The sequence below is a fragment of the Spermophilus citellus genome (genome assembly GCF_964194105.1).
Source record: "Spermophilus citellus genome assembly, chromosome: 2".
NCBI lineage: Eukaryota > Metazoa > Chordata > Mammalia > Rodentia > Sciuridae > Spermophilus > Spermophilus citellus.
This window is the reverse complement of record NC_138183.1, coordinates 151,331,668-151,347,808: the sequence shown is the minus strand read 5'-3', so window position 1 is coordinate 151,347,808 and position 16,141 is coordinate 151,331,668. Positions and strand designations below refer to the sequence as shown.

At 53.6% G+C, this 16,141-nt stretch overlaps 1 protein-coding gene across 50 annotated transcripts in view; it reads left to right on the top strand.

Annotated features, from left to right (window-relative positions):
- PHLDB1 (pleckstrin homology like domain family B member 1) overlaps positions 1–16,031 on the top strand; it is a 47,527-nt gene extending 31,496 nt beyond the window's left edge. For 9 of the 50 annotated variants that reach the window (XM_081271577.1, XM_081271581.1, XM_081271534.1 and 6 more), the window contains 13 exons: positions 1,130–1,297; positions 1,718–1,858; positions 3,391–3,531; positions 3,658–3,760; positions 4,209–4,253; positions 4,908–5,202; positions 5,281–5,371; positions 7,204–7,350; positions 9,354–9,470; positions 9,739–9,841; positions 13,520–13,605; positions 13,771–13,803; positions 14,656–16,031. In XM_081271577.1, coding sequence (XP_081127703.1) covers positions 1,130–1,297; positions 1,718–1,858; positions 3,391–3,531; positions 3,658–3,760; positions 4,209–4,253; positions 4,908–5,202; positions 5,281–5,371; positions 7,204–7,350; positions 9,354–9,470; positions 9,739–9,841; positions 13,520–13,605; positions 13,771–13,803; positions 14,656–14,796 — 1,611 coding nt within the window. In that variant the 3' untranslated portion in view covers positions 14,797–16,031. The remainder of the gene's footprint in view (positions 1–1,129; positions 1,298–1,717; positions 1,859–3,390; positions 3,532–3,657; positions 3,761–4,208; positions 4,254–4,907; positions 5,203–5,280; positions 5,372–7,203; positions 7,351–9,353; positions 9,471–9,738; positions 9,842–13,519; positions 13,606–13,770; positions 13,804–14,655) is intronic. The other 41 variants (XM_081271552.1, XM_081271540.1, XM_081271569.1 and 38 more) reach the window with 11 other exon arrangements.
- Positions 16,032–16,141: the final 110 nt, after the last annotated feature.

Below are 16,141 nucleotides of genomic sequence, written 5' to 3'. Positions count from 1 at the left end.
GGTTCTAAGTTCTAAGTATGACTGTCCTTGTCCCCCAACTCAGAGTCAAGTGTGCCGACATCTTTGCAAGTACTTACCCTAGGCAGTGGGCCCATATTCCTGCCAGGGCTTTTAGTTGCTCTTTCTCAGAGGTTGCCTTCTGAGGCCCTAGTGGGGTCTCCACTTACTCGCTCTTTTCCAATTCTGCCCTGGTGAATGGGGTGTGAGGGGCCCTGGGGAACAGTGTGTCCCGTGTTCGATGCTGCATGTGTGTGCCCCACTGGGGATGCTCAGCGGTTAAGATGGGTAGGGTTTCTAGGTACTGGGTGCTGCTCCTTGTGGGCTTTTGGAAGATCTTCTCTGAGCTTATTCACCTGCCTTAGCCAGGACTCAGGGATGGGCCTTTAGGATATTCTGGAGACAGTGACTAAATGCCAGTTTGGTCCCCAAAGTGGAGGTCAGGAGGAGCCTTCAGCAGTCAGGCCTCTCCAAGTTTCTTCACTTTCAAAGCCCTCGGTGGCTACCGTGAGCATCCTACTCCTGCTCTGGGCTCTGTTTTGACATAGAGTGATGGCTCTGTGCCTGGCATGGAATGTGGGATGCTAGAGACCTGGTTCAACCCTGTTAACCTTTTTTCTGCCCCCCTCCATTGCCCCCTTGGGCATCCTAGGAGTATGTGAGCCTGGCAGAGGTTTTCCAGCTGTGCTTCCGCTTGGACCCTTATGCTTCTGCCACCTCCCCCAGCGTGCTCACACAGCCCCTGCCTGAGAGTGAGGTACCAGCCACTGAGTGTGCCCATCTGTGCCCAAGGGCCTCCTTGTGGATGCCCTCCATTTCCCCTTGGGCCTGGGTGGGGGTGGAGGAACAGCAGGGTCTGTCTTCAGCAATAAGGGAGAAGGACGTTGGCACAGCAGGGTCAAGACTGGTTCCCTTTCTCCCTTGAGCCTAGGGAGCTGTCCTCAGCTCCTGATGGCCCCAAGAGGAGCGGGCCTTCTGCTCTGGGAAGGCATCCTGCCCAGGGACTCTGGCCGTCCTAGGCTGGACTCTGCTCTGTGCTTCCTCCCTTTCCCTCCCCTGTGGGAAGGGTGTCTCTTGGGTTCCAGTCCCATTAACCTCTTATGTTCCCTTCTGCATCTGGCCTTCCCCCAAGTACGTGACGCTTGAGCAGCTAAAGGTGCTGTGGGGCACCTCACCCACACCCCCAGCCCTCGCGCCGGGCCTGCCTCCCTGGGCCTCTGCCTCTCGGGACCTGGTTCCCGCCACCTGCCTTCCTCCCGCGCTGCCCTCCTCCTTCGCTTCCATCACGCCTTCACCCAAGGTCGGTGGTCTGTGTGTTCTGGCTGCCCCACCTTGGCTGGCTGGCTGTTTATGTGTGTGCCACCCTTGTTTGCCGGCCTTGGCCCTGGGCTGGCCCTAGGGGAGTGCTTGCACGGTGCCTGAGGGCTGGCTGGCTAGCTGGCTGGCAGGTGAGGGTCTGTGCTCTGGGAGCTGTCCCCTGTTTCTCTTTGCCCTTTTAAAGCCAACTGTCATCTCACTGTTTTTCTCTTCCTTTTCTTTATGCTCTCCTTTCTCCCTCCCTCCCTTCCTTTCTTCCCTCACCTCCCTGTCCATCTCTCCCTCCTGACCCTCCTTTATCCTCCCTCCCATCCTCTCCTCCCTGCACCCTCTTCCTCCCATCACCTTTCCCCTCCTGTCCGGGCCCTTCCTCTTCATCCCCACCCTCCACTTGCCCCTTCAGATGGAGAAGCTGCTGCTCCCTGCTGTAGACTTAGAGCAGTGGTACCAGGAGCTGATGGCTGGGTTGGGGACTGGTCCCACTGCAGCCTCCCCTCGCTCCTCCCCCCCGCCTCTGCCCGCCAAAGCTTCCCGTCAACTGCAGGTAACCTCCTCACCATCTAGCCTTCCAAGTCTTGCTCCTGTCTACACTGAGTCCTCCTGCTAATCCCTCAGCCACAGAGTGCATTCTGGGTAGTGGGTCATCCCAGCATGGCAAGGAGGGCCTCTGGGTCCTGAGAGAGCAATGAGGGACTCTCTGTGGGCAGCTATCTTGGTGTTTAGGACAGCTGGAGGATGAGCCTCCTAAGTCCTAGGGTGACATGATGGAAGGGGGTGGAAGGGGCTTCTCCCCAGAGCTTTCCTCCCAGTATGGGGGCCTGACACACTCTTGGGCCTATTGCAGCTAGAACCAGTGTGTCCTTGGAGAACAGTCAGTATTTTGTTCTTCTGATTTCTCAGGAGTGACACTTGGGGACAGAAAAGAAGGGGACATCCCCTTCTGAAGTTGCATCCCCAGACACATGCCCCAGCCTCCTTAGAGTTGCCACAGAGGGCAGGGCCTTCCTGAGCCTGCAGCAAGCTGGTGACCATGGGGCAGGGTGATAGGTAGTCTCCTCCCGAAGTTTTGCCCTACCACCTGCTGCCCTGCCTGAGATTCCACCATTCAGTATTCATTCTTGAGTGAAGGCACTGTACCTCTAAGGCTATGACCTGGGGACACTTAACCACTGAGCCACATTCCCAACCCTTTTTTTATGTTTTAAGACAGGGTCTCACTAAATCCTTAGGGCCTCACTGAGTTACTGAGGCTGGCCTTGAACTTGCAAACCTCCTGCCTCAGCCCCCTGAGTTGCTAGGATTATATGTGTTGGCATATGTAATCCATATTTGGCTCCATGTTCCTTTTGAGAAGTTGGTTCATAGAACATCTGTGGTACCTCTCCTGTGTCCAGCTGCCTTGAGACTCTGACATGGTGTCATTCATTTAATTACCCTCACAGGCCTTTGAGGTGTTGTTAACTCTCACTTCTCACCTTTGAGATGATGTTAACTCTCATTTTACGGATCAAACACTGGGGCATGGAGAAGATGAGTGTTCTTGCCAAGGTGACACGGCTGGAAAGTTGCAGAGAGTCAGGTCTCTTGACTTCAAAGATCATATTCTCTGTGTTAGTGTTGCAAGAGAGCTTGGCAGTTATTTAGTCTAGAGCTGCCCCTTCCTTTTGCAGATAAGGAAGCCAAGGCCCGGAGTCCAGAGGTGTATGGCCTGAGGTCACACAGCCTGTTAGTGCAGAGCGAGGACTGGAAGGACACTGGTCTCCAGTTGGTGTCCTATGCAGATCTGCCTGACTGACATGGACTCCTTGCATGGGTCAATTTACAGTTCCTTTCTCAGACCCAGGGTTGAGCCAAGGATTGGCTTTGGAAGAAATGGTGTGTGAAGGAGGCCTGGCAGCTGCGGAGAGCCTCTCCCTACTGGCCTGGCTGAGGAAGCTCAAGCTCTTGTTAGCTGGAGCCAGAAGGTCTCAGAGACCCGGTGCCAGGCAATACCTGAGATCACAGCCTGCCTAGGTTACAAGGGGGTGTGACCAGTGGGGGACCCCGAGGTCACAGAGCAGTGTCTTTTCCCTCCAGGTTTACCGTTCCAAGATGGATGGTGAGGCCACCAGTCCCCTGCCCCGGACTCGCAGTGGCCCCCTCCCCTCCTCTTCTGGCTCTTCCTCCTCGTCCTCACAGCTCAGCGTGGCTACTCTGGGCCGTAGCCCTTCTCCAAAGGTCTGAGGACAGGGTGATGGGAAAATGGAGACTGCCATGTTGGGAAGAGGCCAAGACCACCCATGCAGGCCTTGGGGGTGAGGTGGGGTGCTGAGCCCCCGTGACGGCCCTCTGTTCCCTCTGTAGAGTGCTCTGCTCACCCAGAATGGCACTGGCAGCCTTCCCCGCAACCTGGCAGCCACATTGCAGGACATTGAGACCAAGCGCCAACTGGCTCTGCAGCAGAAGGGTGAGTGGCCATGGTGCCAGCCCCACTGCTCCCTGGGGGACCCCCCTCCCCACCTTTCACAGGCTGTTTTTCCTTCACTGGGTTCTGGGCAATAGCAGAAAGGATTTTGATTAGGTGCCTAAGGAAGAGCATCACTGGATATTAAGAAGACTCCAGAACAGGGGACAAAGGGTCTAGGGGGTTGTGACATGTTCTCTCCTAGAGAGTCCAGCCAATAAGGGAAGTGTTTGTTGACCTAAGTAGGTCTAGACATTGCCCTGTCTGGAGGCAGGGGGATGGATTGGATGACCTCCAGAATGGTTCCCTGAGACATTGGCTCCGGGGACCCAGGAGTCCCTGTTGCTCGTTTGCATTTTGGTTGTTTTGAAAAGCCCATGTCTGTGCCTCTCTCTCCTCTCACCCCCTGTGTCTCTCTTCCGTACCCTCTGCCTGGGGTTCCCCACATCAGTCGAGTTGCTTCCTGCCGAGCCCCTCCCAACTGACGACCCAGCAGGTAGAGCGTTGGTCACTGAGGGCATTGCTTTGGCCAGGCAGCCCCCGCCCCAGCATCAGCATGATGTGTCCTTCCCAGGGCCCTGCTGCCTGCAGGCAGGCTCCCAGGCCGAGCTGTTCTGGGTGCCCGCTGGCCTTGCCCCTCCAGCTCACCCAGGCTGCCCTCAGCTCTGCTCCTTGTCTCTGGTGCCTTCTGTCCTGCTCTTGTTGCTCTTGCTTCTGCGTTGCAGGGGGCTGCATTGGCAACCCGATGCTCCTATGGCTTCCGCGTCTCCTTCCTCCCCTAGCAGGCAGTGGGTGCATGTGTCCAGCTCCCCTGTTCAGGCCTTGGTTGTAAGCTGCAGCCAGCTGGCCGTCATGCTGCCAGGGTACCACCTGGACAAGTTTCATGCCCTGTGTGGGCTCGGGATGCTGAAAGGATGCTGAAACCAGACTGTGCGCTGTGGCCAGTTGTGCGGGCAGCGAAGCCTGGGCAGGGTTGCTGGTCTGGAGCTGTTGGGGCTTCAGGGAAGCTGGTGCTGGGAGAGGGCTGCCCTGTGTTAACCTGTCCCTGCTCGCCTCCTCCCTCTGTCTGTGATGATTTGTGATGATGCTAGTATCTCCTCTCCTGGTTGGGTGGGGAACCCACTGTGACTCCCACCTGTCTCTCCTGCAGGGCAGCAGGTGATCGAGGAGCAGCGGCGGCGGCTGGCTGAGCTGAAGCAGAAAGCGGCGGCGGAGGCGCAGTGCCAGTGGGATGCCCTGCATGGGGCAGTGCCCTTCCAGGCAGGCCCCTCGGGCTACCCCCCACTCATGCACCACTCCATCCTGCACCACCTGCCAGCTGGGCGGGAGCGTGGGGACGAGGGTGAGCACGCCTATGACACGCTGAGCCTGGAGAGCTCGGACAGCATGGAGACCAGCATCTCCACTGGGGGCAACTCGGCCTGCTCTCCTGACAACATGTCCAGGTACCTCCGCGCCAGGCCCACCGCCTCCGCCATGTCCCCTTGGCTCATTGATGCAGCCTCTCTTCCTCTCCCTCCCAGTGCCAGTGGTCTGGACGCGGGCAAGATTGAGGAGATGGAGAAGATGCTAAAAGAAGCTCATGCAGAGAAGAGCCGGCTCATGGAGTCCAGGGTGAGGCTAACTTGGGCCAAGAGGCAGAAGGCAGTGGGGCCCAGAGCTGCCCTCCGCCTGCCAAAGGCCTGTGCTCTGTCCCAAGCCCTTTCACCCCATTAACTGCCCATTGTTCCCTTGGGAATAGAGTATTTAAAAAGTCTGTGTTCCTCAAATGGGCACAGGAGGTTTGTCCAGGATGTAGCCTCACAGCTCTTCAGCATGGGGAAGGCAGCACAGCGACCCCATCCAGCAGGCATTTCTTGAATGGGAACTTCCAGTCTGATTGCTTCCTTCTGTGGAGTTTTGGGAACCATGGGAAGTTTGATTTCTGTCTAGAAGGTCATTCCTCTTGGGGGTGGTTACGAAAATCAGGAACTGGGGGTTGAGGCCCAGGATGGGAGAGGAGGCAGTTGTCCAAGCCAGAGCAGAGGTGTTGGCTGGGGAGCTCTGGAAAAGTCCCATCTTCTTCATGTGTGCTTGGAGCTGGGACTCAGAAAAGAGGGACTAGTGGTTTATCCTGGGCAACTAAAAGACAGAGGGAAGTTGTGCCTGGGAGAGAAGTTCAGCAGAATGTCTGCAGAGGCTGACCAGGCACTCTGCATCTTTATTTTCATTTATTTATTTATTTTAATGGATCATGCTATGTTGCCCAGGTGATCTCATTGAACTTGTGGGCTCAAGCCACCACTCTTGGCTTACTTTAAAAAAATATTTTGTTTTCTTTTGCTCTGCATCTTTTGAGATGAGAGTGAGAGTCAGCAGCTAGAGATTTTCGTTTGTTCGTTTTAAAAGACTCTAAACATTTAGGTGGCAGACCAGAATAGAGTGCCTTTCAGTCTTATTTACATCAAAGTAGAACAAAGCATCTCTTGGTGGATGGAGAGGGAAAGATGTTCTGCTGAGTTTCAAGCTGGGAAGAAATTGCAAATGGCAAAGTTTTTAGCATTGGTTAAGACATATAAAGTATTGAGACATGCTCCGTATTTAGGAATTGTTTTATTGACCCTGATACCTTTTGGGATGGTTTATATAAGTTCTTTGAGAACTTGGTGTCCTATCATATTTTTTCCCCATAAAGTTTAAGGTTCAACAACAAATATTAACTACACAAAAAACTAATTTGAAGTTTCCAAGGGCCTTAAATCAGTGATAAGGGAAGGACTACTGAATATACTAGCTGTCAAAAAAAGTTGTCAAATAATTCATGTTCTAGGAATTCAGATAAAGTATTAAGAGCTCCATTTATTTATTGAGTGCTACTTTACTTCTGGGATCAGTGATGGGCATTTATATACATGATCTCATTTAATTTTTATTACAATTCTGGGAGTAGGCATTCTTTAATCCACCCCATGCCCCCTTTCTTGATACCAGGGATTGAACCAGGGGTGTTTAACCACTGAGCCATATCCCCAGCCCTTTTTATTTTTTGAGACAGGGTCTCGCTAAGTTGCTTAGGGCCTTGCTAAGTTGCTGAGGCTGGCTTTGAATTTGGAGTCCTCCTGCCTCAGCCTCCTGAACTGCTGGGATTTGTGGTGTGTGCCTCTGTGCTTGACAGGTATAGGCATTCTTAAACCCATTTTCCAGATGAGGCAGTTGAGGCTTAGAGAGTTTAATGATTCTGTGAGGGTAATAATGGTGGCAGAACCAGCATTGGAAGCCGGGACAGTCATACTTTAAAGGGCTTATCCTTAGCCAGCAGGGCTTTCAGAGAAGGTGAACTTTGAGGACAGTGCCTCCTCTGCCCTGGCCACTGTCCCAGGCCTCCTGTAGCCCTGTGCAGGCCTGAGGAGGACCAGCAGGGGGCACAGAGGGCTTCCTTGGGAACTGACCCCTGACCTTGGGGACAGGAGAGGGAGATGGAGCTGCGCAGGCAGGCCCTGGAGGAGGAGCGGCGGAGGCGGGAACAGGTGGAACGGAGGCTGCAGAGTGAGAGCGCTCGGAGGCAGCAGCTGGTGGAGAAGGAGGTCAAGATGCGGGAGAAACAGTTTTCTCAGGTGAGTGGGTGCTGGGGTAGGGCAATGGTCAGATAGACAGTGCAGGCTGAAGAGGAGGATGGATGTCCTCTGGTGGGCTGTCAAACTTGTTCTCCCGAAAGATTGCCGTTGGTCCCCCGAAACAGACCCACTGGAGCTTGTTCAAGTCCGTGTGTGTGTGTGTGTGTGTGTGTGGTGGTGGGTGAGTTGTGAGGTTGTGGCAGGCCACCTACAGAGCCTTGGGGTCAGAGAAGAGGGTCTGGACAGGCCTCTGAGACATGGGAGCTGAGAGTCAAGAGTCAGTGTGACGTCCTTGGCTTCTCTCTGGCCCCCCATCCACTTTGTGAATTTGTGCTGCCCGCTCTCGCCCACTTGCCCTGCTGCCTGTCTTGCATATGGCACCCCACGGTGTCCTGACCCTAGCCGCATGGGATCTTTGCACTCCATCCCTTGTTGGTAGATGACCTCACTCTGACTTTGGGTTCACAACTCCAAGAGCCTGGCCATAGCTTCTCCTCGGACAGAGATTCCCTCCTTGCCCCAAGCCAGCCCTTCCACAGGAAACGCGGGCCAGGAGAAGGAGAAATAGGGCTGGGAAAGGGCATCTACCTGTGTCCCTGCTCCCAACCCCTGGCCCTGTGAGGACCTGTAGGATCCAGATGAGCCGTCCTTTCTGATGGGTTCTCTGCAGGCCTCCCCAGGTGGGGGTTCTCTGGGATCTCCCCACAGTGGTGACAAGCAGTCACCTGTTTTCTGCAGTGCAACAACATAAGTGCTAAAGGGCAAATCACCTGGGTGGGTTTGGGAATTAAGAAACAATCAGGGACTCCGTCAGTTCACTTCTGTTGTCAGAATCTTTTTTCTTTCTTTCTTTTTGGTACTGGGGATTGAATCCTGGGGTGCTTTGCCACTCAGCCACAACCCCAGCTCCTTTTTTATTTTATTTTTTGTTTTGAGACAGGATCTTGCTAAATTGCTGAGGCTGGCCTTGAACTTGTGATCCTCCTGTCTCAGCCTCCCGAGTCGCTGGGATTACACTGTGCTCAGCTCAGAATCTTTGTCAAATGCCTAATTCTCTTTTCCTACCTCAGTTGGTGACGGTCTCTTCCAGTCCCTGTTCTGTGGCTCAGTCATGCTGCAGGGGATGCCAGTGTCTGGTATCAGAGAGGGGCTAGAGTCAGTCCATCTTTGGGGTTCCTTCTAGAAGTTGTATGTTCTATGTTTCTTTAACTAATTTGTGATTTTCCTTTTCCTGCTGTTTTAAGATTCTATGAGGAAAGGAAGAGTAAAAAAACATTCCACTTGACTGAGGATTCTAGTTAGTGTGGGAAGTGGAGCAGGCCTTAGTGATCATCCTTTTACATGTAAGGATAGTGAGGCCCAGATGGGAATAAGACTTGAATTTGGAGAGCAGGTTTATTTTATCTATTTATTTACTTTTAGGGGTTCTAGGGATTGAATCCAGGGGCTTTAGCACATCGCCAACCCTTTTCATTTTTTGAGACAGGGCCTCACTAAGTTGCTTAGGCTAGCTTTGAACTTGCAATCCTCCTGTCTCAGCCTCTCGAGTCAATGGCATTACGGGTGTGTGCCATCATGCCCAGCTTTATTGTTTTTTACATTTCTGGGGATTAGACCATGGCCTTGCACATACCACCACCAAGTTACACCCCGGCTCTAGAGAGCAGATTTCTTATTGGACTTCTTTTCTTGGAGGATGTTCACATCAGGTCTTTTGTTCAGCCCAGGAGGGAGGAGGAAGGAGGGGCAGGAGCCAGGTGAGGATGACTGTCTTGGTCCCAGGTGGGGAAACTGAGGCAAGGATTCAATTGGCATTTTGCTCAGGCCTAAGTAGAGTTAGCATGTAAGTCTTCACTTTTGCCATCAGGCCTGTGAAACCTGAGAGACAGAGTGAGGGTTGGGAGAGAGTGCCAGGTTGTAGGGGATGCAGGAGAAGCCATAGGACCAGGACAAGGGAATGATGGGGAAAGAGAAGAGAATGCTGACTCTGCCCCCTGCTCCAGGCACGGCCCCTGACCCGCTACCTGCCTATCCGGAAGGAGGACTTTGACCTGAAGACCCACATCGAGTCATCAGGCCATGGTGTGGATACCTGCTTGCATGTGGTGCTCAGCAGTAAGGTACTAGGCTGATGTGGCCCCAGACTGCTGGGGACAGGGTCCTGTGATCAGAGGCATTCCTGGGGTCTTGGGATAGTGGCCTCTGTTCCTTTCCCAGCCTGACGAGGTCTGTGTCCCAGACCTAATGAGAGGTTGGGGCCTGAAGAAATACTGGGAACAGCCCCTGAGGATACAGGCGCAGGGGACAGCACATACTTATGGAGGCTGCTCAGGGAGAAGGATTTAGGGGCTGTGCTCTGGGTCCTTTCTTACTCCTGCTTCCCACCAGGTCTGCCGTGGCTACTTGGTCAAGATGGGTGGAAAGATTAAATCCTGGAAGAAGCGCTGGTTTGTCTTTGACCGGCTCAAGCGCACCCTTTCCTACTATGTGGGTGAGTACCACCTGGGGCCCCCCAGAACTGGGACCCCTGGGATTTAACACCCAGGACAACTGACCTTCCCTTCCTGAAAGTGTATGGAGTCTACGTCTTCACCTCCATTTAGTTATTCGTTCATTCATTCATTCGCTCAGTGTTACTGAGCATCTGACAAATTCTAGGTACCACTGTAAGTTCTGATGATAAGCAAAGTGGCCACAGCTCTGTCCCTTGGAACTCACTATCATGAAGGCAAACACTGAACAAAGATTAAAACAAAACACAGTGGGTTTGCTGATAGGGGACACCCCGCACAATGCAGGTGCACAGGGTGGGCTGAGGATGCCCTTTTGGATAAGTTCCCTTAGAAATTATCCAAGATAAGCAGTTAAGCAGTGCCAAGGGGCACTCAGGATAGTCCAGGGATAGACAACTGGCCCCCACTGCTCCCTCAACTCCCTTTCTTCTGTCTCTGGTGTAATTTCTATCCCTGGAACTCCTTTTGGACTTTTATCTCTTGGAGTATATCCTAGTCAGGTTAAGCAAGGATAAGCTGTAGTAACAACCAGTTCTCAAATTCTGGTAGCTCAGAATTTCAGTCTTCCTTTTTATTCCCAGTATGTATGTGGTGTACATTGTGGGTTGTCTTTGCTTTAGAATATGTCTTTCTAGACCATTGCTGGCCACAGTGACAGAGGGAAAAGAGATACTTAAATGGGCCTTGCATTGGCATTAAATACCCCAGCTTAGAAGTGACACACATCATAACTGTTCAAAAGCCATGGGTGGGGCCTTTCAGTGAGTCACACAGTCCCACTGCCACAAATCCAGGAAGAGCAATCCCACTAGAAACCTGGAAGTGGGGAAAGGCTGCAGGATTTGGTATCATGGAAGCCCAGATGTGGAGTGTTCCACTTCTTCCTCTAACCTGGTCCCTTATCAAGTATCACCCCCCCACACACACATACCCCAAGAAGCCTTTCCTGACCTCCCTGGGCTCTAGGTGTAGAGACGAAGAGGCACAGGTGTCCCCACCTTTCTACCTGGGCTGAGAAGGTAGAGGGACTTTTTTGGGAGAGAGAGAAACACAGCTGGGGAGATGAGCTCCAGGTTTGGCCTATTGATGTTGTGGTCCTCCGAGACTTCTAGGTGTGGAAAAAGTATTAGAGGCAGAGTGATAGCCGAATTTGTTGGACTGATAATAATAACAACTACAATATAACAGATCCTGTTTATCAGGTACTTGTATGAGCCAGGAGCTGGGCTAAGCACTCTCTATGCATTGATTTAGTGATTTAATTTTTGTAACAAGCCTACAAGAAAAGCATAGGTTTACACCCATTTTACAAAGAAGAAAATTGAGGCCCAAAGAAGTTAGGTATATTTCCCTGGGTCTCACAGCTGCTGCGAGGTAAAGCAGAGGAGAGAGAGAGAGCTGTATCCAGGGCAGGCCTCCGCTTGGGAAAGGGGGAGAGACCAGCAGAGACAGGAGAGGCAGGCAGCAGGAAACCAGTGCCACCATATGTCAGGTGCCACAGGGCTGGCTCTTGGCATATGTGACCTTCCTTACTGTTTTTGAAATAAAAGGGGACCGAGTTCAGGCAGGCAGTGAATACAGGGAAGGAAGCCAGCCAAAGGGGCAGGCATTTGGAAGCCGGGGGTGTCACCAGCATTACTGAATGCTGCACGAAAGGCCAAGTATGATGTGGCCCGAAGGCCATTAGACTCAGGGACTGGAGCTTGTGGAGAGAAACGTTTCTGCTGTGCTTGGGGCAGGAGCCAGATTGCACAAGATCAAGGATAGGTGGGTGGTAAGGAAGTGGAGGCAGAGCGTGTTACTATTTCCAGTGAAGGAAGGAATAGGAGATAACGGGAACCTAGCTATTGGCCAGGCCTGGAGCCAGAGTCCTTGTCCCGAGGAAGAGATGGAGATGGGCGTGGGGCTGGATCCGGACTGGAGGGGCCTGGCCTGTTCAGCCTATACCACCTCCTGCCTCCTGCTGGAAGCCCCTGGACTGGATCAGGTCAGACACTGCCTCTGCAAAGCCTCCGTGGCTCTACCTTACTGCAGAGGTTCCCACCCTCCTCTGAGCTCCTCCCATGATCCAGGGTCTGTCTGCCGTGTGACATCAGCCCAGAGTATAATGATGCAGTGACAGATGTGCAATATGTGCCAGACACCACGCCGCATACTTTGTGTGTGTTCTCACGTTAATACTCTTGGCAACCCAGGATGCGTAGGTGCACGTGGACTCCCCAGCTACGCCTGCCAATGAACAAGCTGTCTGTGCCTTCTCCCCATTGTGCCACAGTTTCCTAGGAGAGGAATTTCTGAATTCCCTCCAGACACCAGGGCCTAGGGCTCATTCACTCCACAATGATTGAGTGCCTGCTGTGGGCCTGGAACCTATTGGTGTTAGCGAGGCGGATTCACGAATGGAGGAAGGTCCAATTCAGCTTAGTAGATTCTATGTGGAGAGTGCATCATAGTAGTCACACATGCAATGGGTCTTGAAGATCACATAGGAGTTTGCCAAGGGAATGGGCAGGAGGCCATTTCCGTGTGCTGTTAAGGGAATAGTGAGAAGCTGGGCCAGCTCCACAGAACTTGGCCTTGCAGGGGAGGTTGTGAGACAAGCTGGCGGGTCGCGTTGGCACCAGTCTGTGAGAGGGCTTTGCCAAGCTGAGGAGGCGGCTGGCTGAAGCGGCAGGCTTAGATTTTCTTGGAAGAAGAGTGGTGGAGGATGGCACATTAGGTGGCTGGAGCAAGAAGGCAATGCGGCCATGACACGGGTGCAGGTGGGCCACGACTCGGGCTTAAAGTTACCCAAGGAGCCCACGGAGAGGGGCTTACTGCGGTTCTGACCTTTGAGTTAGAGATTGGCGCGACCTCTCCTGCCGGACACAGGCTGGTGGTTGAGGGCATCGGTTGTAGCGATGGCGCAGTGTTTGCCACACAAAGACGGCCGAGGCCCTGAGTTCTCCCTTCCTGTTGCTCTTGCTTCCAATGGCCATGCTCCCACTTCCTGCCACCCCTGACCTCTGGATGCTGTGTGCTATGGAGCACTTCAGGGATCTGTGTTGTGCCTTCTTTCTGTTTTAAAATGAAGTAAATGTATCTATATGGTTAAAGAATCAAAATATAGGCCAGGTGCCGTGGTACATGCCTGTAATCCCAGCAACTTGGGAAGTTGAGGCAGAAGGACTGCAAATATGGGGCCAGCCTCAGCAACTTAGCACTGCCCTAAGCAACTTATTGAAAACCTTTCTCAAAAAATAAAAAGGGCTGGAGATGGAGCAAGAGTAGTTGGGATTACAGGCATGTACGACTTGCCTTGACTTTCTAATTTTGATAGACATGAAAAAATTGTCCAAAAGTGTTTTACTAGTTTGTATTCCCATTTTCATTTATTAAACTGCCTCTTTCTCCATAGCCTTGCCAAAAGTGTGGTGTGTGTTTTTTTGTATACTTTTGCCATTCTGACAGGTGAGCAGAGGCCTGTCTCTAGAGTTCTACTTTGCATTTCTCTAATTATGTGCTAAGCATTATCCATGTCTTCGGGGCTCCCTTTTTGAGCACTGTTTCGGCGTCCAGGAGGCTAGGACCATCACCCCGTTTCCCAGACGGGGAAGTTCAGGCCCGGGTCCTGAAGGATGGTGGGCCTCCTCACCTGGACCTTATTCCCTTTGCAGACAAGCATGAGACGAAGCTGAAGGGGGTCATCTACTTCCAGGCCATCGAGGAAGTGTACTATGACCACCTGCGCAGTGCAGCCAAGGTCAGAGGTGGAGCACCAGAGGGGGGCAGCAGGGGCCGCCACAGGGAAGGGTGGGCCAGCTGGACTCTGGGAGCAAAGGCCTCCAGCCTGCCCTCTGTGGAGGCTCCGGCCGAGTCCCTGTTCTTTTTGTCACTTTTCTCTTCCTTTCTCCCTCTTCCTTCTCAGAAGAGGTTTTTCCACTTCACTATGGTGACTGAGGTACCCCTCCCCATGTGCCTGTAACCATAGCTACATACATTAACACCTCCGAGTCCACTGTCCTGACCTTGACTCTCCCCTCCATCGCTCTAACTTGCCCAGGCCTGAGGGAGGAGAGAGAGCAAGAAGCCCCTGTGGGCTTGAGTCTGGTGGCAGCAGGATGTTGGGCTGTGGGGGGCGGGGGCGGGCAGTGCAGAGCGGGGAGCTAAAAGGGGTCGAGGGGCCTCAGACTAGATCTGGGAGGGAACAAGAGGTGTCTGGGGCAGGGGACCAGCAGCCCTACTGCGTGCCACCTTTCTCTCAACAGCTCCTCCCATGCCAGCTCTATCCTGACCTCTGCTCTTTGGGTCCCTTCCTGGCACCTTGCTGATAGCTCTTTCCTGCCTCTTTTTTGCTGAAAAACTCTGGTCCCCACTGGAGTATCTTCTTGTGATCTATTCTTTCGTACTCCCTTCTGAAACTGGAGGGGGACCAACAAACAGTAATTCCTGTGACTTGGGAGGCTGAGGCAGGAGGATCATGAGTTCAATGTCAGCCTCAGCAAGGGTGAGGCACTAAGCAACTCAGTGAGATCCTGTCTCTAAATAAAATACAAAAAAGGGCTGGGGATGTGGCTTGGTGGTTGAGTATCCCCGAGTTCAATTCAATTCCTGGTACTAAAAAAAGAAAACCGGTACAGAGAGCCCATGACTGCCATGATGTGAGAAGGGGAACATTCCACCTGGGGCGTGTGGACATAGCCTTCAGCTCTGGGGTTTCCTGGGGCTGAGGGAAAGGCAGACAGGAGGCAGGTGAGGAGAATATTCCAGGCTGGCGAGTCCTGCCTCAGCCCTTCCTCTCTTCCCTTGACAGAGCCCGAACCCAGCCCTCACCTTCTGCGTGAAGACCCATGACCGACTGTACTACATGGTGGCCCCGTCTGCGGAGGCCATGCGCATCTGGATGGATGTCATCGTCACAGGGGCTGAGGGCTACACTCAGTTTATGAACTGACTGCTGTGGCCTCCGGGACCCTCAGACTGGCCCCAGGACCCACGCCAGCCTCTTGCTGCTCTGCTGGCCCCTGTGGGCAGCTGCACAGCGGGCGCCAGCCCTCACAGGAGCAGGATGTAGCGGAGCGGCCAGGGCCTTTGTGCAAGAAGACTTTGTGGTACTCTGTAGGGATTCAGTCCTGTGAGTTTCTGGGCTCAGAAGAGGAAGGTGGGAGGGGACTTGCTGCCTCCTGGGAGCCCAGAACTCGCAGTTCCTGTTCAGAATGCTGCCCAGTGCCTGGCCCACACCGTGGAGGAACTGCCACAGAGGCTCAGTCTGACCTGCTCTCCCCAGTCTGTTTTCTCTTTGTAAAGGACTAATTATGGTACCAGATTCTGCCAAAGATCCTCTTGCCTCCGCCCTGCAGGGCCTTGGGGCCGAGCAGAGCCACCCCACGGGGGCAGCAGCGCAGGCAGCGCACTGCTCCAGCGCCCTCTGCCTCACTGTCTCCCTCGTTTCTATGTTTTTAATTTGCTTGAGGGACAGACACTTCAAGTGTCACCCTTGAGGTTCCAGCCCCATTCCCTGGTTGGAGAACCATCACCATGGTCTCCATGGTGATTGCTTCATTGTCATGGTTACATACTAACTGCAGCGGCTCCATGGCTGAGCCCACTGCTCAGTGATGGGCCATCTGAGGGTACGCGCCATCGTCTCTCCAGCCCAGGCGCAGGGTCATCTCATGCAGGGGGAAAGGACTGAGCACCTCCCCACCCCCTGCCTGTGTCTAGTCCCCAGTCGCGCAGCCTGCGGCACTCCACGCCAGCCCTCTCCCTTCACTCGTGCCTTGCCTAGAGCCAGAAGGGATGATGCAGGGGATCTATGACCAGAGGGACAGCCAGCACCTGGGAGAGGAAGCCAAAGGGTGTCCTCTGGGTCCTACAGGGTTGAGTTCTGGACAGGAAGGGGGGTGGCTCAGAGCTCTCAGAAGGAAGGACTGGGCAAGAGGGAGCCACAGAGGGACTGGCCTGAGCTCCACTGCCCACCCTTCAGCCTCCGAAGGATAATGGAAAAGGGCTGTGGAGGACCAGCCTCCAGCTGTCTGGCCTCAGCCCTTTGCCGCCTTAACACTAAGCCCACCTCCCCTGCCCTCCTCCCCAGCCCCGGGTCCCTGTGGCCTGGGCCGGGCTGGGTGTTTTTCAGTGTTGGTAAGCATTTACAAATAAGCAGAACAATAAAGCATTTGGACTATGTAAGTGTGTGGAAGAACAGGCTGTGTGGGGCATGGGGCTGGGGTACACGGGAGGCGGGGCGGTGTCTTCTCTACCTTGCAGGATTAGCATCCCTTCAAAGGTTCCAGAAGGGC